The 25,631-nt window shown below is 46.0% G+C and overlaps 1 protein-coding gene across 2 annotated transcripts in view; it reads right to left on the reverse strand.

The window, feature by feature from the left end:
* Positions 1 to 25,631, reverse strand: part of LOC119461715 (phosphotriesterase-related protein) — a 49,635-nt gene that overhangs the window by 16,886 nt on the left and 7,118 nt on the right. For both annotated transcript variants that reach the window (XM_037723081.2, XM_049671971.1), the window contains exons 2-4: positions 12,972 to 13,140; positions 7,885 to 8,075; positions 3,699 to 3,854 (exon numbers count right to left, since the gene is read on the reverse strand). In XM_037723081.2, coding sequence (XP_037579009.1) covers positions 3,699 to 3,854; positions 7,885 to 8,075; positions 12,972 to 13,140 — 516 coding nt within the window. The remainder of the gene's footprint in view (positions 1 to 3,698; positions 3,855 to 7,884; positions 8,076 to 12,971; positions 13,141 to 25,631) is intronic.

Consider the following 25,631-nt stretch of genomic DNA (forward strand, 5'->3'; position numbering starts at 1 on the left):
GACGAGCGCTCAGTTTCTTGTGCTTGAGCAGTGCCCATATGGCGTGATCTTGGCGATTGACTTTTTGTCGACACATTCAGCCCTCGTCGACTTCGGCACCGGTGTCCTGCAACTTGAACTCCCTTCTGACCCAGAGACTCTTCCTGCAAAACCTACGCAAGTGTGTTCTTCAGAGTACGTGCGATTACCGCCCCAATCCACTACTTACGTTCTTTTGACGCCCTCTCCTGCTGTCGCTGACGGGGATTACGTTGCATCCCCTATTACTGACGTTGTCTTGGCACACAATGTGACCCTACGTCACATGGTTGTCGAATTTGTCAACAACGAAGCTCATCTGCCTGTGCTCAACTTTGGCTTATCCACCCGTGTTCTACCATCCGGAATTGCGCTTGCAACGTTGGCATCCCTCAACGCCTGTCATTATAGACGCTAATATCTGAGGCGACTTTGAGTCCGACGTGCTCAGCAGGATCCACCAGCTTGCCCACCAGTGAATTCAACAAAATGATAGCCGCGGACCTTTCACCTGCGCAGGCTGATGGTCTCTGCCGTGTGTTAGCGTCGTACCGACGCGTTTTTGACTTCGACAACTGCCCACTTGGCCAGACAATGGTTGTCATGCACTGAATCGACACAGGCGACGCAAACCCAATTCATCGCCGTCCGTATCGTGTTTCTGCTGCTGAACGGGCGATTATTCTAACAGAAGTCGACAAGATGGCTGCAAAAGACATTATAGAACCTTGGTCTAGCCCATGGGCATCCCCAGTTGTGCTTGTAAAGAAAAAAAACGGCACCTGGCGTTTCTGTGTCGATTACAGACACCTGAACAAGATCATAAGAAGGTCGTATATCCGTTGCCACGCATAGATGATGCCCTCGATTGGCTCCACGGAGCGAGTTATTTTTCGTCCATCGACCTGCGGTGTGGCTATTGGCAGTTGCCGTAGGTCCTATGGACCGCGAGAAGACCGCTTTTGTGACACCTGAGGGGTTATACTAATTTGAAGTTATGCCCTTCGGCCTATGCAATGCGCCAGCCACATTTGAGCGCATGATGGATTCGCTCCTTCGTGGCTTCAAATGGTGGACCTGCTTATGTTACCTAGATGACGTTATTGTTTTCTCAACGACATTTTACAGCCATATTCAGCGCCAGTCCGCCATCCTCCAAGTGTTCCGCAGTGCCGGTCTTCAGTTTAACTCTTCCAAGTGCCATTTCGGTCGCCGCGAAATAACAGTGCTCGGCCACCTAGTTAATGTGTAGGAATCCGACCTGACCCAGAAAAAATCCGCGCCGTTAAGCATATCCCTGCACCTTGCTCAACCAAAGACGTTCCCTCCTTCATTTGCTTGTGTCGATAGTTTCGTCGCTTTCTAAAAAATTTCGCTGACATCGCCCGTCCGCTCACCGACCTTCCCAAGAAAGATACGCTTTTCGTCTGGGGCGATCTAGAAGCTCGTGCATTTTCTGCGCTTATCCGCCTCATGACGACTTCTCATCTGTTGGCGCACTTTGCCCCATCTGCTCCTACGGAAGTTCGTACGGATGCCAGTGGATACGGAATCGGAGCCGTTCTTGCCCAGTGCCAGCATGGTCGTGACTGCGTCATAGCGTACGCCAGCCGCCTGCTCTCTGCCCCAGAACGCAATTACTCAATTACTGAGCGTGAATGCCTTGCCCTTGTTTGGGCAATCTCCAAATTTCGGCCGTACCTCTTTGGCCGCCCATCACGGTAGTCATTGACCACCATGCGCTCTGTTGGCTTTCCTCGCTCAAAGATCCTACAGGCCCTCTCGGACGCTGGGCTTTGCAATTACAAGACTACTCGCTTTCCGTCATCCACAAGTCTGGCCAATTACATCAGGACGCGGACTGCCTGTCCCGTTATCCCGTGGATCCACCCGATAGCACCAACCCTGACACCGATGCGTGTGTCCTTTCTATATCTCAGTTAATTCATTTCGGCGATGAACAGCGGCGTGATCCGGCGTTACGTTCCATCATCAACCGTCCCAGTTCTGGGCCCCCTGACGATTCACTGCGGATGTTTACCTTACATAATGGAACTTTATACCGCCACAGGGTATACTCCGAAGGCCCTGAACACTTGCTTGTGGTGCCCCCCCCCCCCCCCACATGCGTACTACTGTCCTCCAGCAGCTTCACGACGAACCTACAACAGGTCATCTTGGTGTAACGGGCAGTTATGATCGCGTGCGGCGTCGTTTCTTTTGGCCTGGGCTTATCGCTCCGTACAGAAGTATGTTGGCCGCTGCGAATTTTGCCAGCGACGCAATTAAAGACCACCAACGCTTCCCGCCGGCCTTCTTCAGCCTATCGATGTCCCCATAGAGACGTTCTTCCACGTCGGCCTCGATTTGCTGGGACCTTTCCCTACATCAGCATCAGGGAACAAATGGGTCGCTATCGCGACAGACTATGCCACGCGTTACGCTATTCGCGGGCACTTCCCACCAGCTGTGCTACCGTTATTTCTGGCTTCCTCCTTCACGATGTTATTCTGCATCACGGAGCGCCGCGTCAACTGCTCACCGATCGCGGACCTAACTTCTTGTCCCGTGTCATCGATGACCTTCTACGCTCATGTTCCACGAAACACAAAGTCACCACCGCCTGTCACCCTCAGACGACGGCCTCACCGAACGCCTGAATCGCACCATAACGGACATGCTGTCCATGTACGTTTCCGCCGACCACCGAGATTGGGATGCTACATTACCCTTTGTTACATTTGCCTATAATTCATCACGCCATGATACGGCAGGTTATTCACCGTTTTATCTTTTTTTGCCGGGAACCGACACTACCTATGGATACTTTACTACCAGCCGCTCCACGACATCGGAGTACGCACAAGATGCCATCGAAAGGGCGCACGCTGCACGTCATATCGCGCGCGACCGCCTTCAGATGTCGCAGGTTTCACAGGAGAACCGTTACGATTGCCATCACAAGGATGTATATTACGCTCCTGGATCCTTAGTGCTCCTCTGGTCGCCAACTCGACACATTGGGCTCTCCATGAAGCTTCTACTACGCTACCATGGTCCTTATCGCGTTCTGCGCCAAGTCACCGATGTGACGTATGATATTTCGCCAGCACAGCCAATGTTATCTTCTGTGCCGGTCAAGACGGACGTAGTTCATGTTGCCCGGCTAAAGCCGTATCACCCGTCCGCTGATGCTGAACTCTGACCTGCCCGGATGGTGCGCGTGTTTTTGCCCGGGGAGGGGGGGGCTGTAATGCCGCGAGACAGAAGAAGACCGGCACCGAAGGAGAGGTCAGAATTAGGCCGGCACCGAAGAGGAAGTAGAGGTTGCTCCTCGCCATCTTGGCTTGGCTGCTGCTACGCCTGTGCTACTCGCCTATTTTGTAAATATTTGTAAATATACGTTTTTGTGTAACAATATTCTCTGTGCGTTCCATGCGAGCTTTCGGAAAGCGTTTGGTACGAGCACTAGGTCGGCTATGTTGGTTCGGTATAGTAAGACGTTTCGGAAAGCTTGCCTAATATATTTCTCTGATGTAATCGCATGTCTGTTCGCATGTCTTTTATCAGGCCGGCTAAATTACTTTACAATTATAGAAGGATGGTGTGCACCCACATGCCACACACTAGCCTGCCACATCAAATTGTATTACCATGCGCAACATGAACATCGTTCTCACCGTGCAGGGGCCAGGTGCAGCCGAGCTCGCCGAGCACACCGCACCGGGAGTCTGTCCCATCCGCGCCCTCGGTGATGTCGGTGATGAACTCCCGCTCAAGGTCTTCCACGCTCTTTTTCAGCACGGAGCTGTCATAGTTGGCCGATACGTAGTAGCCTGCAAACCAGTCATTTTTTATGATGTATAGATAAATCCTGCAAATACTGACGGAATGCCGCGTTAACGACATCGAATATTTCAGTGCTGTGACTAAAGAATAGCAGGGATTTGAAGATGTTGTAGGAATACACGAGTGAAAGAAGGTGATAATTATGGTTCGATTACTCATGGGGGCAACACAAGGAATCTTGAATGCTGTTCGTGTGATTTTTAATACCTAAGTCTAGCTGAGAGATAGGGAAGCAGTGATAAGACCCCCCCCCCCTCAAACAATGTGCAATAAATCATCAATTACATTAAGCTAACTTGAACTAATACTTTAAATGAGGAAGTATTGGGAACGCGTGGCTAGTATCACAAACTTCAGCACCAACAAAATTCGTGTAGAAAACACGTTCATGGACACAGCTTGTCCCGACACAACCGCCAACATGTTATCATCATTCACCATTCATTTAGGCATCGTCAGTACATAACAGCCATTTCGGGTTGACCTAAATTTGTGCGTGCCAGGGGTTAGGCACAGAAGTAAAATGTAGCTGTTCAAAAAGGAAGAAACAACAAGAGCAAAGAGCAGGAAAGCGAAAAATAAGTTGTCACATGGAAAATCAAGAGTAATGTCAATATTTTGTGGTGTAATCATTTTCGTAACAATTTCGGAACAAGCAATATCATCGCATAATTAGAAAATCAGCAGATCGGATTCCCTTCTCGTAGTTGGGTGCCAATGCAACACTGATATTCCAAATTAGAAACTACGATGCTGTCTGTGCGTGCTGAGATGAAATAGAGCAATAGCACCAGGCACCTGTACTAGAGGTCACGACTCAATAAATTGAGGACGCTTGGCTACTGCGGTGTCTCTAGTCTTTTCGCAACAATGCGCATATGCGAATCCACTACCCGTGTGGAGGAACAAGCATACCTCATAACAAAAGACCCAGCGACGCATTTTAGATGGCACTTAAGGCCTCGTAGTATTATGCTACAGCTACAGGCTTTACACTACTGATCGTTAGGAGGACCATGGACTTCGTTTATATGAGAACGGATTACCCCAGCGTGCCAAAAAGGTAACTTCGTAACCGCTCAAGTACTTGCTGCGGGTCTGTGCCACGTACGCAGCTCTTCGACGAGATAACCGGACGCCACTGACCAGCTTCAAGGAATGGAATCATCTCGCAGCGGAGGCGGACAGTGTCGTGCAAGAGCTGTGCGCCTTGTTGTGGAATTGGACATTCAGCGCAGGGAAAATTCCCTGTTGACTTCTCATTTTCCAGCCTCATCACCATCGATAGACAGATGAGCCATCCATATTTTAATAAAGGCTTGTCATCATCATTCATATGACCCTTCATTTTCGGCGTTTCCGGTCTGTAAGAATAAACTGACGGGGGGAGCTAAAGTAGCTTAGTTCCACAAACACCATGCAAGAGCTTCCCAAATAGGTGGAAAAAGATCGCAATACTGAGCGTCTGCAACTGTGGATTACAAAGAACTAATACAAAGAAATACATACACATATGTGGAGTCTTAGAAAACACGCATCAACTACAGCGCAGGAAGTTAATGGGTTCCTCGCCAGGAATAACACCAATGTATGCCTCGAAAACATCTCATATTTTGGGCGAAAGCGCGTGCACACATTTTGTTGGAGGAGCTATTGCGCCGCAGCGACGACTACATCACAGGTCTGTCGCTTGAGCTTGACACGCGCACAGGGCAGCCCAGTAACAGGTAGCAACGTGAAAAATTTTGGTAATTGCCCTAAAACGCACAGCCGCTGTGCGCACAAAATCCCATCCGGTAATCCACCGTGTTAAAATCTGCAAAAACAAAAATCCGGCAGACTCCATGTCACGATAAACGTCTACATTAATGCGAATAAGCACTGTAGCGACAGTGCTTGTTCCCTAAAACGCGTCATCCGAGGCAATGACTGCAAGTAGGTTCGTCGCTTGCGCTATCTGGCGGCACGCCGACAATGGCTGAACGTGGGCTTTGAGATGCGTGGCGAACCCTTGCATGCCAACACAGAATTATTTCTTCCCTCCAAGTGGCCATTCACGGCGCAGTGTGCTATAGCGTTGAACTGATTTGTTTGAAAAATCTGTCTGACGAGATTTTGATTCCGTCCAGCTCAGAATAAATTTTCAAAGTTTTTGTTTTTTTATTGAGCAGTGCCCACATGCAGCCTTGGCCCACATTTTGAGTCTGCACTCCTTTCGCGATCGCTCCACGTTTCTCGTTTGCCAGACCGGCAGACTAAGAATTATTGAAGTACCGAATAGATCTAATAGCTATTAAAAGCGAGGCAGAAGTAATCAGGAGCCGTAACGAAGGCCCTGAACTAATATCGGAGAAGGAAGTAAAAATTTTAACGCGATAGCGTTTAGGGCTCCGTGTCGCAGAAAATACAGCGTCGGCAACCGGCGTGTGATCGAGGGTGGCTGAAAAAATCATCCAACCACGTCAGACCACGCAGGCCCTCCACATGGTGCAAGGTTTTGGTGAACAAAAATTGAATTTCTCACAGTGAAATCCGTCAGAAAAATGGTGAAGTACGACTTCACCATTCGGCGTCGCATTCGCCGTCGAATTGTTTACCAATCGGCGTCGGATTGTAATTTGAATGTACGAGAAAACCTAATTCTGCTACGAGGTATCTCAAACGCAAACCCCTTTTCCAGCATTTCTACCAGACCTGCGCGCGTCGGGGCAATAGCAAACAATTATTAATATAATAAAAAAGGTGCTAGGGCCATCACATTTTAATATCAGACCACTTATATTGCCCCTGGAAAAACCTCTTTCCAGCAATGTATTTCAGTTTAAAAGTGAAGCCAACTTTAAAAGAATCGGTGTAAGCTTTGTCTTTGTAAGCTGGCTTTCCCACGTTCAGTGTTGCAGTAAATGAAGCCTACTTGCCGTATGCGAACGATGCGATGCGAACGTGTCCCGATAACGATATCGCGTTTTACTCTTAAAGGCGAAGCTGAAGCGTCCTCCAATTTTTTGCTTGTGGACACTGGCTGAGGGAGGCGGTCGTACCGGAGGCTTGGTCTCCTTCTCACACCACTGCCTGCCACAATTTATTTGCGTCTGCTTATCTGCACTCTGAATAAATCCTTACTAACATTCTTGCAGTAGCACGCTCTTCTGATGACGCTTTACAAGTGCCAGTTCTTATCAGAAATTTCCGAATAAACCTGTTGAGGGGCCTTTTAAGCTTCACATCACAAGACCAGACTGTGGAATCACTTCAAATTATTGCAGCGGGAAAGTTTTACGTCAAAAGCCAGTTTGTAACAACGCCTTTAAAGGAACGAGCGCCTTTGGGCATCGCTGGGCAACACGGGCTCTGCAATCTTTATGAATCCACTTACGTCATACGACACATGGCTTTGCAAATAGCTAAGCTCAGACACATAGCTGAGCGCGATGTAATTATCATTTTTTATGCAGCGGTCATTTCGATATCGGAATGACAACTGTGCTATATCAGAACCTATATAAATATAATTATGCAAGTATTGGTAATTTAGTCTGCTCGTTATTTGCGCCACCAGTTAGTGATGCCCATATGCCTCAGATCCATTATCTTACAGCAACAACTGTTATCTTATGCTAACCCAGCACGATCATATGTAGTAAGGGAACGCCGGCATGATGAGCGGAATCGGAGCCAGCGGTGGAAGACGACAATGAAGGGCACGCGAGCGGTGGCACGAGGCGTGGCGGCAGACTCTTGGGCGTAGTTAACCAGTGCTGGGGCCCTCTGGTGTGTACTGCAGAGGCGCGCCATTTGCACAGCAGTTACGATATACGGCGTACTTTGTTTGTTGATTTTTTTTACCAGGGCCTGGTACACTTGTAAACATATTCGTGCGTTATTTACCCAACAGAATCAGTGTACACTATTACACTGAATGTCGTTAGATAATCTGCGGTGGAAAATGAGTACCGCGAACAGGTCGAATTTCACACATGAGCTCAGCTGAGTGCTGGTATCTCATGATTCACTTACCCGTGCCAGCGATTATGTGAAGGCCCGTTTCCCTTGCCACACGGCGCATAAGTGGTAGATTGCGTCCCATGCCGCGACAAGTATTTTCTACCAAGGCTCCTCCACCATTGGATCGCAGGAAATGCATCTCCGCGAGAATGGCCTCGTCTATGTCAGCTCCGTGAAAACGCAGGTTCTCCGGGTGATTGTACCTGAGAATGCGACATGCGTTTCCATTCGCAGTTAACAGCGACACATAATTTCTTCATCTGAAACTCAGATTACTTGCATTGTGCCCATCGAGCAAATTTAAGGGCACATTGGGCAAAGAGAAAATATACAAGCAAGTCACTCTGCAGCCTATTGCTGAGATACCATGCGTTCTTATGCAGGCATATTAATACTTGTTCCTGCAAACTGCTAAGCCATCCACGCGCTTCCTTTTATCTATGTTGAAAGGGCTTTTGGCATATTTTGACTAATTTGCTAATCGAGTACTCTTCTCCTAAGTGGTGGATGCGCACCCAACGATGAAAGAGTTTAAAAAAGGAACAAAGAAATATTCCAGTGACAACAGTTCATAAGTCCTCAACTTCTTGCCCGAAACCCTAAAACGTGTATAACTATATGGGTGCTCTAAATAATCTAGTTTCACGGTGTAATGTTATTTGAAAGCCTAACACTTGCGACACGGTGCAGATATTACTAGCAATGCTTATATGTTATGCATTCTTTGAGAGGCATTGAATTTATTAATAAGGACTAAAGCCGACATCGACTACAGGCTGGCCGAGGCTTTAGTTGTCATTGACTAGCTATTTTCAAGTCAGTGTTTGATCACATGTAGAGAATATGTGGAGATAGCTTTGAGTGCGAAGCCTGCAATCCTTGCCAAAAAAGGAATTGTGCTAGTGTGCTACGTTGCGGTGCATTGAAATTGTTGGAATATGAACCTGGTTGATAAGTGCATGTTTAGTTACAGTGTTGCATCAAAAATGCACTGTGGTGCACGCTGTGTAACACCCCCCAGAGGGGTCCTTAAGGTAATAAAATGAAATGAAATGGGTGTTTAGGGGCATAATGAAGCCGAAGGCTTAAATATCAAAAAGGCAATGTTTCAAACCACCCTCCATATGAAACCGAGAGAGAAGTTGAGAGATCTGGAAACATTTATTGGTAAGATTGAGTTCATAGGGAGAGTCTACAATCACCAACATGGGCTAGTTTTCAAGAGCGATTGATAAACTACGAAGCTTCGTCCTCCAACTTGTATTCGCCTTTTGTGCGTCTCCAATAAGTTGAGTCTTGTGTGCTGCGCACCATTATCATGAAACTCAGGCAGGGAGGCCTGCGTGTCATATTTGTATTTTAATCTCTTATTAGGCTATGTTTCTGTGATCTATGAACGTGGACAAAAGTATGATTTTTTATAAGTTCGGCTTGATACCATCCAGAGGAGAGTGTTAAAATTAGCAAATATTCCTCCCTATAAAAATTGAGTGCGATCAGCCTCAAAAATACTTTTCTCCTAACTTTGTAATTCAGGAAACGTAGTTTTTCCCGAATACTATGATTGGGAACAATGATGAGTGATTTCTAAAAACGCGCACGGCCACAATTCTAAAAGTTAAAATGAAACTTATCTATTTCTATTTACACATCCTCGTGCTAATGCGCGCGAAACTCGGCTGAAACTACGTCAAAATAGGCAAAATAATTTTGGTGTACAATCAGGAAAAACAGCCTAAATTGAAAATAAAAAAACGATGTTGGAATTTCTAAACCTGCTTTTGACAAATCGAAAGCGACAATCTGCATGAAATTTCGCCACGATGTACACAAGTTCTTGGATGAAAAGCGTATTACTTCAACATTCCGCTAGTTCTAAGGCGGTGCCTACATAACTAGACCCCAGTTATTTAGGCACTGATGATTAGGGCTTTATGCTCCTAGAATTGGCCCCAAATATGCCATTTAGAGCATATAAAGGCACCAAAACTGTCCATTAAGCACGATTAGGCTAAGGGTATACCTTCCGTTATGCATCTTAGAATAAACTATGATGTTACAGAATTTTTTAGAATCAATTATTTTTTCAATAAAACAATATGACGCAAGTTGCATAGGGTAAAATCTTTATCTGAAGTCTAGTGTGACTAGTCACCACGCAAAAAGTTGTAAATACAGTGACAAACAAGAACTACCCCAATATTTTGGGCTTCATGATGACCGTTTCTTCACTGAGTATTAGTTTGTGCGGAGAAAATGAACGCTGAACATCTACCGAAGTTAGCGGCACATACTTACACTTCATGAAAGGAAAAAAATAATTCGCCCGGCTTTAGCATGAACCTTCAAAGGTTCCACCAGCTTGCAGTTCTTCCGTAGAACAGCTTTGCCAGGCTTTAACTCCAGAACGTTCGGTGATCTAATGCACTCTTGAATCGTAGAATATTTGCCGGCCAGAAACCTTGACAGTTGTTTCACTACCGAAAACCAGCCCTGACCTATTTTTCCTAGAGTGATTGAAATTTCACATGACTCTATCAGCAACAGGTTCATTTGAGATGGTGTCGAATCTTTCCTGAATGGCGAATATGAGCCCCGCAGTCACAGTTAAATACGCCCGATAAGGACTAAGCAAAACTTAGACATTGTATCTAAATTCTGGGTTATATTCTTGACACTTCTGACCTTCCTCCTCTAGGCCGATGTTTGATGCATTGTGGCGATTAGCTTTAGCTTCAGCTGTCTATTTTCCAGAGATTCTTTGAGGCCATGCCTGGTTAGCCTGATTCCTCAGACCGAATTAACTTCCACGTTTTAAGGACGCCCAGTTCCCGTAAAACTTCCTCTAAGCCTTTGTGGTCCTTGTTGAATCACAGTATGGTTACAAAATGGTGATCTCCACAACATCGGGAAATTTCGGCTGAGCGCTGGTGAAATTTGGAAAATGAGCTGGTGACGACCAGTAAAACTCACCAGCTGGGCAATACTTTGTTGGTGAGATTGATAAGTTGAGCACTAAGGGAAAAAATGAGGCCCCTACAGCAACTATGCCATGAATAAAATAATTTTTCGCACTATTCTGGTTTGAGAAATGCGTTGATATTATTGTCCAAAATGAGCCCCACAGTCGTAGTTAACTAGTCACGATAAGGACTAAAAAAAAAGACATAGTGCCTAATTTCTGGTCTATATTCTTAACACTTCTGACCTTCCTCCTCCAGGCCGATGTTTGATGCATTGTGACTATTGCATAAATTTGCAACCAATGTCTCAAAAATGTTTTTTAAATAATATATGCAATGTTTTGACCCGCATCTGCCCTTACAAGGACACTAAAGAGAAACCGGAAGTTGAGCTTAAATGGTAGATTACCTTTCACAATCACAGCCATACCATTCTTACTGCAAACAGATTTAATAAGCGAGAAAATAGCGAAAAACTGAAGGATAGGTGCTGACGCCCCTTCGAATTTCCCGCACTACACGTTCGTGACGTCGGAGATTACAAATGCAGGCCGGTCGCGATTGGTCTAGAGCGATTTATCGCTGTTAATAAAACGCAAAATGAAATACACCTTAAACGTACATAAACAGCATTTGCCCACTTTTTAAACCGTTTCAAGCGAGGAAGTACAAGTTTAGCACAAAATTAAATAAATAAGAAAAAATTGCATGGCGATACATCCGGTCGTGATAGTTTCGTAGTTTCGTTTTTGGTCAATGCATCGTCGCGCGCGCCTGTTCCGCTCTACGGTGTTTGGTTGCGTGTTGCGTGGTTCGAAAAACCGACTTCGCGGGAAACAGCCAGAAAATGCCTCGTGTGTGTAGCGTTGAAGGCTGTATAAATGGCCCAAGGCGCTTGCTCAGGGGCAGCGGCAGTGTTGACTCGATTGTGCCCTTTCATGTGGTGTCGCGCGGTGAGCCCCGGCTTCCCGGCGTTCGCATTGGCTCAGTGCTCTGCCGATGATAAAACGGCAAAAGAGCCAGAGAAACAGCTGGTGTGCTCTCTGCATTTCTCGCCCTCGGATTATGTGTATAATCCTGCCCTCGGAAAATATCTTGGCGTGCCCCAGAGGCCAGTCCTTTCTCAAGCAGCTGCTCCCTCAATGCGGCCTTCATCAAACCCCCTACCGGTGTCCCTGCAGCAGCAAACTGGCGGCTCGGTGATTGCTGAATGTCTATAAATAAAGCCACGAAATAACCATACCGAGTACGTGCGCAACTTTCTACGCTTGTTCTGTCGGGAACATCGTCGCCTGGTGGACCGGACGCTTCGCCTTCCGTCGACTAAAACGAAGCTATGCTTTCCGCCGGCGCGGCCGGCGGCTCACCGCCATCGCACGCGGAAACACCTACCGCTCGAGCACGGAGGATCGTTTCGCGCTCCGTTTAACTGAATATCGCGGAAATGCAGTCCTGCTTCCCTGGCGAGCTCTTCGTTGCAAGGTTCAGCGGCAGCAACGGTATCCATCGCGGCGAGCGCAAACGCAGCGACCATGCATGCAGCCATGATGCAAGCCAGCGCCTCGGCCGTTTACGCAAGCGGTGACGTATCATGGCGCATTCTGATTCGCTGAGAGCAATGAAATCTGTGACGACACTGCTTCAGCGCCAAATCTGGGGTGAGAGAAATTGAGGAAGAGATATTTGGTCTTTGTTTACGAATTTCTCCGCTAATAACTCATATTTTTGCACCCAACAAAAAGTGCATGCATTCCTAAGGTCCCGCTTTTATTCCAGCTGAACTTCCTGTTTCTCTTTAGTGTCCCTTTAAGCATTTTAATTACTAGCTATAATGTAATGTCGCGCTTTTTGTTCACCAGTTCTCCTCGGGAGTGCGATATAGGAAGTTTTCTTCTCTCATCTCCGTCACACACTTGGTTGGCTCACATTACGTTTGTAGGACCTCATTTCGGATCGTCACTGCTAGACTGCTCCTGGGAACCGAAAAGTTCTCAGCTCTCTTTAAGCTAAGTGCTTTTTCCCAACTCTGTGCCCTAAGTTCACCTATTTTCATGAAACGATGGCTCATGAAGTATTCAGATTTAGGGTTTGGACCTTGACCCTGCAAAATAAACAAACACACGATGAACTCCTTACGGAAACTGCCGTATCCACCAAAGATTCTCTATGGTCACCGAGCAGCTGCTCATTTCGGCATGGTGCAGCTCAGACGGGCCACTGAGGAACACTCGATTGTCGAGGGTATCCGATAGATGTTCATGTGTCAGCACCGGGCCCAGCACCGATGGTTCCACGGGTCCCAGCACTGCATGAAGGAGATGAATATAACAATGAGATTATGTGACTGTGTCGAATGTGTTCGAGTAACTTATTCTACACGTGTGACCTTCATGAGAACTTATCAATGAGCCAGACTGTCTACCACTATTCAAGGAGGTAGCTAATGCAAAAATAAGGTCAATAAAGTTTTTTCTTCTGTTGGTCGAACAGCGGAGGAGACGATTTTATTGAAGAGAAAGGTCGAGATGACGGCCTGGAGAGTCTCCCGAGCCTACTAATCCTCACCAGGGTAAGAGGAAATAGGAAAACATACACTAGTATCATCGAGCTGCCTTGTGCTTAATATATACCGCAAATGAATTATAGAACGCAAGAAGTGGTAGCTTTGCCCGAAGGGTTAAGTGTCGAGAGCGATAACAAAATTTAGCGTGGCGCTAAAGCTCCTCTAACAGCGTTCTTATGTCATCGGCAAGTAGTTCTGGAGCGCTATAAACCGTTCTAGGGGAAATAATTAGTCAGTTTTAGCCGTTCGCCGTTTAGGCTCCGTTCTGAGCTAACTTTTCCGTGCTGAAAAACTCCAGGTAACTGCGTAGACTCCACATTTTTGATTATGGCGTCTCGCCGTCGCTGTGAGCGCTGTCATCGGAGGAGACGTAAAGACAGAAAGAGTTTCCGGTCACATGATCACAATACAATGTTTCGGGGTCACCCCTGCTGACGACGGTCCACAGTAATCCCGCGACTGCATTTTGGCTAATAGAGAAAGTTGGGCTAGTTGGATCCATGAAATTCTTTAAAAATTTCCAACGCTTAGTGGGAAACAGGAAAAAAGGTAAAGTATAAGAAGCACTAAGAAAGAAGGAATGCGTGACCAATGTTCTTTCGTTCTGGTTGCTTTATATTATTGTGACGGCCTTCCACTTTCCAATAACGCTGGATTTTTAAATAATTCGTTCTGGTACTCCATGAAGGCTTGTCTTATCTGCATGTCGGCCGATTTCTGCACAGCAGCTTCGGTACGTTTGGCTAGACTTCGACAAAAAATGGGGGGGGGGGGGCACTCGACGTTCACATTATATACACAGCACTCATCTTTCGACATGTGTATGTCTTTTTTTGTTCGCGAGTGTGCGCGGCGCCTCACGATGATTTGAGAACTACAAGAAACCCTTGCAGACACTGCGAGCATCGGAGGCTAAACCTGGATAGGCTAGTTCTCGCAGTGGCCGCTTGGGGGCGAGCATCAAGTTGCAGTCGCTAATAAACCCTAGTCTTCAGTTCCTGTAGGCCGCCGCCATGGTTTGTTATTATGATCACAATTGTGAGGGTACTATGGGAACAGGGCAAGCGGCAGCGGGCCACAGCGCGTTTGCGGTTGTCGGTAGCCTGCGATGGCTACTGACAGCGCTGCAGCCGGCTTGTGTCTGAATGCCGGTGTCTTTTTAGATTGCTGCTCTTAGGCGCCCTTTCCCGCGGCGAGTGTCGGCATAACCGAGCGAATGAGCACAGCGAAAAATGAGAGCGAACGCGGAGCGCAGTGAGCGATGAAAAAAGCGGCGAGAGCGAACAAAGTGCGAGGAGTAGGGTGCAGCGGAACCATGAGGAGGAAAGCGGAGGAGGGTATGGAGAAAGCGTGAGAAGCGTTGTGGCGCGCACGCGTGGCGAGTGGGCTTTGCGGCGATGGCTACGAGATTGCGCCAGAGTAGCACGCGTCGTCTGTATGGAAACAAAGAGCTGCATGAGCGGAGGTTATCTATCGCGCCCACGCGCTTCCTCTCGCGGTCTCTCGATTAGCGAGGCCATTGCGCCACACTTCGCTTGGTTTGCAACGCGCCGCACGAGCCAGATTGTCCGCGCCAGCTAATATATCGCGAAATGAAAGCACGTATACAGCTGTGCTCAATTTCGCATTAGGATATCGCAACCCTCGGTGAATTTTTTATTAAAGGGTCCCTGAAACGGTTCGCACAAATCTTGTAGACGTGTAGGATACAGCTACAGTAAAACATTCGCGTCACAATTTAAGAAGGCCCTCAACCCTCGAATTTTGGTGTTAATTAGGGCAATGTTATTTAAGGCACAATTAATTAGGATAGCGTCAATTAAAGTGCTCGAAACAACGACATTTGGTGGGAGACAACAAGTAATAAGAAGTAACAACGCATTTGAATGAGAATGTCAAGTAATTTAATGAATGTCCCTTGAGCGCGGAGGCTTTCGCCTTCACCCTCTTTGGTCTATGTTAAAGTGAATGTTAATTTTTGGGGTCCCATTTCAGATGACAGACATTTACGACGGAGCTAATCTAGTGAGAGCGCCCTACGGCACCATATGCTTCAACGGAGCTTAGTGTCGTCATGCTTCACAGCAGTTACAATGTCGTACAGTTGGCAAAGCCTTTTTTTATTTTTGCTAGATCTGCTTAATTATGCAGATCTTTGGGGGACTCGAGCACTGTATAAAAGAAACTACACGACATTCTATACTAACGCAGTTCTTAAAGGATAGTATCATAAGCCACGCGCTACCTCGACACAATATGCTCCATATATTTACCCTGTTTATCATCTTGATCGTCGCATGCTTTAACATATCACGACCGATTTGAGTACAACAAAGTTAATTTTTTTTATGTTTCGCACGCTGCACGCAGTCGCAGGTAAAGCTCTAGTGCCGACGTGCTTGTGTAAGACTTTGACATGAACCAAAAATGAGCAGCATCACAGTGACAACGAACGCACTCGGCAACATAACTAATTAGCGTGCATGAGCAGAAGCATTTCACATATGAATAGTGTGTGTTGCCAAGTACAGTTGCTTTATTTTTCTCCTCGCAATCAGCTGACGACAGACAATAAATTGCGTACCCATGTACGACGTCGCTGAAGTGGCCACCCACTTTATTAGAAACGACTGAACATGCTTCTCGTGTAGCTGAGTGTGAGCGCCGCCCAATTTAGCAGTTCAAGCACCCACACATTACGCTGAAACAAGGAAAAAAATCAAGTTGAGATTTGGCGCATGCACAGCCGTTTTTGTGCACGCTAGTCATTTGGGGCTTCCTTGTTTCGCCATCCCGAGTGCTCGAATGCGGTTCATTCATGCGCATCATGAAGAACAAAGGACATAAAAACCGTCAAGCTCCGTGCAGTCGTCTTTATTTCACATAACGTAACAATCGCTATGCAAGTAACGAACTCAGCCCGCGCACCCGAGCGCTTTCTGCTTGCCTTTATTTCGTGCTCAAAAGCAGTTTTGGGTACTGTTGACCTCCATGGGTTTTCCGTCCCCAACGTGAACTGAGCAGACCCAAAATAATGATGCTGAAAGGCCGTAAATGGCACTGTTATTGCCGGCCCGCCCGCCTGCGGCACAATGTGCGGTTTACGACAGGAACACCAATCACCACCCGAAAAAAAATACGCTAAGCACGAAGTATTTTTATACCACTATTTAAAGGTGGTTTTCAGGCGTTGAGGGAAATTCGTGCAGCGAATACACTCCACACAAACACGACCCTCTCATGTCTCTGTGTGCGTCGCATGGCTCTTGCATGACGTACCAGCTTCCTCTTTTGCGAGTTGCTGGTGCCGCCTCGCCGAGCAACCTCTGTACAACCCACTGAGTAGATGCGGCAAGAACTCTTTAAAAACACAACATGCGAACACACGCTGCACGTTTTCTACTGTCTTTTTCTGCCGTTTTCTACCGTAGCCATTTTCTACCGTCTCCTGCAGCCCCCACAGCCATCACCAGAAGGCAGAACCTGGTGTCGAGGGTCGCGTCGCAACTAACAACCGCACCACGAGTTTATAAAAAAAAAGAACTGGCCTATAGATGAGGTCACCAACAAATTAATCGCCAACTTTAGCGTAAAATCGTTAACCGGAATCATCAGAGAAATCCTCGGAACACTTTATTTTCAATATGCTGTTTGAATTGTGCCTTATACGAGCTTCGTGGGACAGTTCAGAGATTTTCGCCCCACATATTTATTGGACGCCCAAGGACGAACACTCACTCACTCACTCACTCACTCACTCACTCACTCACTCACTCACTCACTCACTCACTCACTCACTCACTCACTCACTCACTCACTCACTCACTCACTCACTCACGCCCAAGGACAAACACGACTTTGCAGAAAAAATAATTGCAGTCTTTTCGATACCTGGGGACGTATTAAGCATACACGGAAGAATAAATAAAATAATTATGGACGCATTTTGAGCGGTCTATCAAACAACGTATTTTAAGGAGCTACAACCTGTTACTGACTCTCACATGACTTCTCAGTACATGCGAAGAAATCAAATATTCGAATGATGAGTTAGTGGTATCGAGTATTTACGTTCGCATATCCCAATATCCGGCTAAACGGTTAAATAAACATGGTACCTTCTATATTCGTTTTTATAAACCTGGATAACGGAATAAACGGTTTTGAATCCAGGATTTACTTGCCTCCAGTTAAAGGAAATACCGGTATGACAGATTTCTGCAAGTACTAGTCCTGATAAGCGGATAGTGACGGTGCTTTTAAACACTAGAGAGCGCTAACGCGGTGTCCAATACGGACGTAGTGCCCACGTGCCTTTTAGAGATGTGCGCGGATAGGAAGGGAAAGCGCCCCAGGAGAAAGCAAGGGTGATTAAAAACCCCTCTCGCCTTTAGGCTGAGAGCGTTCGGAGTCCCAAAGTAGTTTAGGGGCCCTTTAAAATGTTTATTTACGGCCGCCCATATTGACCTAGCTGGCAGTGCGGCAGAGGGCGCTAAGAATCTTTGGATCCAGACAGGCCGCCACTGGAAAGTGAACTTGGCAACGTTTAACACGCGAAGTATATAATATGGGGAAGCGTGTAGCATGTGATCTGATGTGATCTGACAGGATGCGTCAGGGTGCGCCTCGCCACAGAACAAGTCCGCTTCGGGCACGTTTATCAATGGCTGCAATTGATGAAAAGCTCGAAACTGTCTCGCAGGGCTTAGTACCTGCTATACTTCTGAAAAATAATGTCTGTTAATTATAGACTTATGGACATCATATGTCGGTGGCCAATCATTGTACTCGAAGGCTCCTTGAGAACTATTGGATTGATTGCTACTCGCAAATTATTGTTATTGTTTTCGGTTACATCACTTTGGCTAGATGTAAGACTAGGTGTGGTGGTTAGACGACGATCTCGTTCATGTGTAAGGAACACTTTCACCTTTCTATTATAATTACTTTACAAGTGATTTCGGAGGTGGTTTCTAGAGTGCTGCGAAAAAGTGGCAGCTAAAGTACATTCTTTCACAGCGTTAGGTAGCCCAGCTTTTCCTTGGCGATGTTTGGGATTGCCTGCCAATACAACGACGCATTTCTTTGCTGATTAAGGCGGAACATTCATATGAGGCACTGTTGATGAGTTCGGGTTCACAGAAGAGCGGAGGGGCCATTTTCACAGACAGCCGAACGTGAAAAAAATATCAAAGCTGGTTGAAATACTGTATGATTGTCACGCCAGTTGCTTGCCACATGCTCAATAAAAAAAAAGCATATCACAACTGGTCGGCGTTTTTGTTTTTTTGTTTTTACCTCTACAATCTCGCTGCTCAAAACCACATAGGTGTTTAGAGAGTCTCAAAATGTACGTGGAATATAGTTCTGCTGAAAACTGACACTGTGGTCACAGTGCTAGTCATGCATGTTCAAGTAGTTTCACATTAGTTTTTATTCGTGAGCATTCAGCGCTCGGGTAGCGATCCTTGGCCACAGCGTCTAAGGCGCCTTCATAGACACACAAGCTCAAGTACCGATTCGTATCAACGCTCCCGAACAGCGGAGCCTTAGCAGCACCTTTCCTCTGTGGATAGCTTGAGTGCCTTTCATCAAATGCGTTGTAAGCCACTTTTGCTTGCTAGAGCTAGCATCATGGTTTATGCGTGTGCGAACGCTTCAAAGAGGTACACGCCATATTTACCCAAGAAGTCGGTCATATATTAAGTGCCCTCTGACAGAAACAGGCACAAAACTTTATATTGGGTATATTTGCGCCCTCGAAAAATAAAGTACAACTTGGCACTGGCAGCGATAGCACTCATAGCATGCTAGGCGGTTTCAAGATCTATTGATGTTAGTGGCCATTCGAGCTCAAAATTTGAGGTGCCATATGGTAAATTCTTGTCTACGCTGCCTTCTAAGAATACGCTGGGTTCACCATCGACGTCTGATAAGGAAGTGCTCGTCGTGCTATTTCCGACATTCTAAGTGTAATTATAGTCTTATAGCAGGCGTACGTCGTGCGCCGAAATGAAAGCGCGATATCGCTGATAATGCGCAGAAGACGACGAAGGAAAGACAAGTATTCACAGATAAGAAGCGGCAATGAAAGAGCCTTCTATATCGATATGTGACATTCGAAAGCTCGCCAAGTGCATTAATTAAAGAATAACAAGCATGCGCGCCTAGGGAGCCCGTCCTCTAAGTTTCATTATCGCCAATCAGGGTAAAAGATTATGTACATCAGTCGCAACGTTAGAAGAGTGCCGGATCTCGCAAAACATTGAGTTACCGAGCAATTTGTGAAGGAACACCCCCTTCCCACCCGCGCGCATACGCACGCACACTCACACGCTCACACACGCACAAACATTATGCATATCCAGCGCACGTGTGATGCAAAGCTTTCGTGAAGCAGTTAATGAAATTCTTGAATTCTGCCATCTAGTTCCTGCGACTTCGGCGTAATGGGAACTGGCGCGAGCATGTGTTCCCTCGCATCCGTGCTAGACTATATCACAAATATTTCACTGGCTTCAATTACTTCATTTCTTATTTGTAGTAAATTACCGGTCGATTTGTGACGTGGCAGAGGGTGCTAAGAATCTCTGGCTCCGGACAGGCCGCCAATGGAAACTGAACCTGGCAACGTTTAACACGCGCACCCTCTCGAGTGAGGCTAGCTTAGCAGGACTATTTTAGGAATTATCAGGTATTGCCTGGGATATTATTGGCCTTAGTGAGGTTAGAAGAACTGGTGAGGCTTACACAGTGCTGACTAACGGCAACGTTCTATGCTACAGAGGTCTACCAGATAAGAGAGAATCCGGGGTAGGATTTCTAGTTCATAAAAACATAGCGGGCAACATTGATGAATTCTACAGCATTAGTGAGAGGGTAGCAGTCGTCGTAATAAAGCTGAATAGGAGGTACAAAATGAAGGTAGTACAATCCTACGCCCCAACTTCCAGTCACGATGATGAAGAATAGAACAGTTTTATGAAGATGTCGAATTAGCAATGAGAAAGGTGCAAACTCAGTATACCGTAGTCATGGGCGACTTCAATGCAAAAGTGGGCAAAAAGCAGGTTGGTGAGCAAGCAATCGGCAACTACGGCATCGATTCTAGGAATGCAAGAGGAGAGATGTTAGTAGAATTCGCGGAAAGGAATAGGCTCCGAATACTGAATACATTCTTCAGGAAGCGCAGCAACAGGAAGTGGACCTGGAAAAGCCCTAATGGAGACACAAGGAATGAAATAGATTTCAAACTATCTGCCGATCCAAGCATAGTGCAGAATGTAGAAGTGTTAGGTAAGGTAAAGTGCAGTGACCATAGGTTTGTGAGGTCTAGGATTTCTCTCAATTTGAAGAGAGAAAAGTGAAATTAGTCAAGAGGAAACAGGCCAACCTAGAGGCAGTAAGGGTGAAAGCAGACCAATTCAGGCTGGTGCTCGCAAACGAATACGCAGCTTTAGAACAGGAAGATGAAGATAACATAGAGGTAATGAATGAAACCGTAACTAGGCTGATCTCAGAAGCAGCAATTGAAGTGGGAGGTAAGGCACCAAGGCAATCAGTAGGTAAGCTCTCCCAAGAAACAAAGAACCTAATAAAGAAACGACAAAACATGAAAGTGTCCAACTCAAGAGATCAGATAGAATTCGCTGAACTGTCAAAACTGATCAACAAGAAGAAAGTAAGGGATATTCGAAATTATAACGTGGGAAAGATTGAGGAAGCCGTAAAATATGGACGCAACATAAAATCAGTAAGAAGAGAGCTTGGCATAGGACAAGGCAAGATGTATGCACTGAAAGATAAGCATGGTAATCTCATCAGCAATTTAGATGACATAGTGAAAAGCAGCGGAAGAATTTTATACTGACCTGTACAGTTCCCAAAACAGCCAAGCTACTTTCATTCGAAATAGTGATGAACCGGATACAGAAGCTCCTACTATAACTAGCGATGAAGTCAGAAGGGCCTTGAAAGACTTGACCAGGGAAAACGCGGCTGGAGAAGATGGAATAACAGTAGATTTAATCAAAGATGGAGGAGATATCATGCTTGAAAAGCTTGCGGCCCTTTATACGCAATGCCTCACGACTTCAAGTGTACCAGAGAGCTGGAAGAACGCCAACATTTTACTAATCCATAAGAAGGGAGACGTTAAAGAACTGAAGAATTATAGACCCATTAGATTGCTTTCAGTATTGTATAAGATATCCACCAAGATCATTTCCAATAGAATCAGGGCAACACTTGACTTCAGCCAACCAAGAGAACAGGCTGGCTTCAGGAAGGGATATTCTACGATGGATCATATCCATGTCATCAATCAGGTAATCGAGAAATCGGCATAGTACAATCGACCTCTCTATATGGCTTTCATAGATTATGAAAAGGCATTTGATTCAGTAGCGATACCAGCAGTCATCGAGGCATTGCGTAATCAAGGAGTACAGGAGGCATACGTGCAAATATCTACAAGGATTCCACAGCTACCTTGGTTCTCCACAAGAAAAGTAGAAAGTTACCTATCAAGAAAGGGGTCAGACAAGGAGACACAATCTCTCCAATGATATTCACTGCATGCTTAGAAGTATTCAAGCTCTTAGACTGGGAAGGCTTAGGAGTGAGGATAGACGGCGAATATCTCAGCAAGCTTCGGTTTGCTGATGACATTGTCCTATTCAGCAACAACGGAGACGAATAACAACAAATGATTGAGGATCTTAATCGTGAAAGTGTATGAATTGGGTTGAAGATGAATATGCAGAAGACAAAGATAATGTTCAATAGCCTGGCAAGGGAACAAGAATTCAGGATCGCCAGTCAGCCTCTAGAATCTGTAAAGGGGTACGTTTATCTAGGTCAATTACTTACAGGGAAGCCTGATCACGAGGAAGAAATTTACAGAAGAATAAAATTGGATTGGAGCGCATACGGCCGGCATTGCCAAATCCTGAGTGGGAGCTTAGCACTGTCATTGAAAAGAAAAGTGTACAATCATTGCATTCTACCGGTGCTAACATATGGGGCAGAAACTTGGAGGTTAACAAAGAATCTCGAGAACAAGTTAAGGACCGCACAAAGAGCGATGGAACGAAAAATCTTAGGAGTAACGTTAAGAGACAGGAAGAGAGCGGTGTGGATCAGAGAACAAACGGGGATAGACGATATTCTAGTTGACATTAAGCGGGAAAAATGGAGCTGGGCAGGCCAAGTAATGCGTAGGATGGATAACCGGTGAACCATTAGGGTTACTGAATGGATACCAAGAGAAGGGAAGCGCAGTCGAGGACGGCAGAAAACCAGGTGGGATGATGAAGTTAGGAAATTCGCAGGTGCAAGTTGGAATATGCTAGCGCAAGACAGGAGATCGAAGGGAGAGGCCTTCGTCCTGCAGTGGACATTAATTTAGGCTGCTGCTGATGCTGCTGATGATGATGATGATGATGATGACCGGTCGATTCCTGACCGATCTCGTGTTGTGGGTATGTGCCATGGTGTGAAAGTTATAACCATCATTAGCACGCGGCGGTAATCTCTATGAGATTGTTGGCGTTGGCACAGTATGCGCCGCCCGTACTGCCATTGTATCGATATCATCATCATCATGTTCAACATGCGGACAGGCTTCTTGGAGGATGCCCTGTTGTGGTTATGTGCCACAGTATTATAGAAATCATGATCATCATCAATACGCGGCGATCCTATGAATACATATACCTACGTTGTGGCACTACATGTTCCGCCCACTTATTGGTCAGTCCCGCGTAGTGGATATACGTCTCATGGTGCGGAAATCACTGTCATAATCAACACATCTTGGCCGATGCCCTGTTATGAGTATGCAACATAGTACAGAAATCATAATTATTATGAACACGTGGTGATCACCTCAAAGAGCTATTGGCGCTTAGCACACTATATACCGCCCTCTCCTTAGCCAACCTGCGGTTGAGGGTATCGTGTGCGCCATATTTAGTCTAATTCAGGTGGCTTAGTGGCAGCCGTACCAGCTTGCGAAGCGGAGTTGAGCCAACGTTTATAGTTTCGCACGGTGATGTTGCGATAGCAGTATCTTGTATCTTAAGATACACGATACATTCGTTCATGTATCGGAAGTACAGATATTTATACACGCCTTGCCAGACTTATGATGATGCTGATACAATATATAGGAAGCGTATCTAAGATAACATCTAAGATACATGTGTCTTCGATACTGCCCAGCGCGGTTGGGACACAGACACATGGACAAGCGGAACCACTGTAATTAGCAGCGATTGTTTGTGATGGCCGATTTTTATTACCATTTGCAGTAAAAAAAGCATGGTGTAGTCAAATGCGGTATCAAACCACCGCGTCATGTTCGCGCTGTCAATGCGCATGCGCCAAGTTTTCTATGCGCGCTCGACAGATGCCCCCCACCCCTCTTTACCCTTTGCTTTATATATGCGTGCAATAAACTCTTGTGCGTTCTTATCGGCTAAACATTACGTCGGCAACCTCTCTCTTCTTGCATGACGGCAGCTAGGCTGCCGCTGCTATGCTACACACAGATTGCTTTAAAATGTAGGCAAATTTAGGCTTACCTAAAGCGTAATGAACGAAGCCACAAGGACCTCTGAGCCCCCAAGCACGAAGATCAGATAAATCCATGTATTACTCATCATTACCATGGTGACTGAACGATAGCGGCGCCAGCGTTCCCTCTAGTAAATCTAGGAAACTCTACAGAAACGGGCACATTTGAGAGCACGTGGACGCCGCTCAAAACGGAGTGAGCACTGCTGCTGTTGCGCGCGTTGGAAGAACCCGAACGCATACTGAGGCTTATCCGGCCGCATCACAGGTGCGATTAAGAGAAAGACAGTCGTGCCTACTCCAAGACTCAATTTGTAAATGGCGTAATCAGACGTGAGCTTAATTTTGAACATCCGGTATAGATCTATAATAATAAATTCGCGAATGTATCGAAGTATCCTAAGGTACAAATGGAAAGTATCGCATCGGATACAATAATTGTGGTAGTATCTTGTATCGTATCATAATACAATTGCGTATCATAATGCAATTGCAAAGTGTTCTTGCCCAGCCTGCCATGGCGTAATGGTTTCCATATCGTGCTGCTGCGCTAGAGGTCCGCTGTTCGAACGCTGCCGTCGGACAATTTTCATAATATTGACCTAATAATTTTTAATGCAGTACTTTATTAAAAATAATTACTTTGCAAGGTCACGAAGCCACTTAAAGTCATAAGGTCAAATCCATGTACTAGCCATCATTTCCATGCTGGCTGAATTGCCCTGCTTACAGATCCCACAGACAGTGGCGCCGCAGTTCCCTCTAGTAATTGTATGAAACGCTACGCCCACACGACCCACATCGCCACTAGGGTACAAACGGCGTTTTTGGCGCAGTACCAAGCACGCTTTCTTGAGGCAGAAGAAGAAAGACTGTCGCCCTTGGACGGCGACGCCTCCTGTCCGGGTCACGTGAAATCACGCAAATGCGAAAGTATACGCGCAAATCATCATCCTAAAATAGCCCCATAAAGAGAACGGCAAGTTTATTTTTTTGCGCTACTCGAAGGTAGTGCAAGATATTTTTTTTGCCACGCTTAAACTACTTTTCATGCAACAATTATAAACACATCTGGGAGGAATAAGAATGATCGCCAGAGCAAGAATGAGTAAGCATGTTCTATGAAACGGGCCTGCATGCTTATATGTTTAGTTTCATACTGATGTTATGCCACCTGGAAACCCATCGAAAAAAAAACGTAAGTTGACAATTCTCGGGTCTTGTTATGCAGCTACGAATCTAACCTTATTGTTCATCGTGCAGGGTAGGTCATGTAGAACTCTATCAGAACACGAACGTGTGTGGCATGCAGCATAGTGGCACTACAATAGTAAGTAAGTAGGAAAATGTTCATTTTACGACTCCATCTCCCGCGAAAGCGAAGTGATAATTGGTAGTCAGTAGTCGCAATAACGCAATTATGTCCAGAGGAACACGTGCCTAATCTCGATTTCCCTTTTTTTCAGTTTTTTTTCTTGGGGGAGGGGGGGGGGTCAATGGTATGAAGTATCGAGATTACGCGCCAGCGGGAGTAAAAACTTTACCACCACGCTTGTTACCGTCATAAACTTTGCAAGCACGTCCAGCATGTAAACAGGGCTGATGTGACTTAACGCCTCGAGAGAACACAGAGAGGAGGGGAGGGTGGTACTAAA

The sequence above is a fragment of the Dermacentor silvarum genome, chromosome 8 (genome assembly GCF_013339745.2).
Source record: "Dermacentor silvarum isolate Dsil-2018 chromosome 8, BIME_Dsil_1.4, whole genome shotgun sequence".
Lineage (NCBI taxonomy): Eukaryota > Metazoa > Arthropoda > Arachnida > Ixodida > Ixodidae > Dermacentor > Dermacentor silvarum.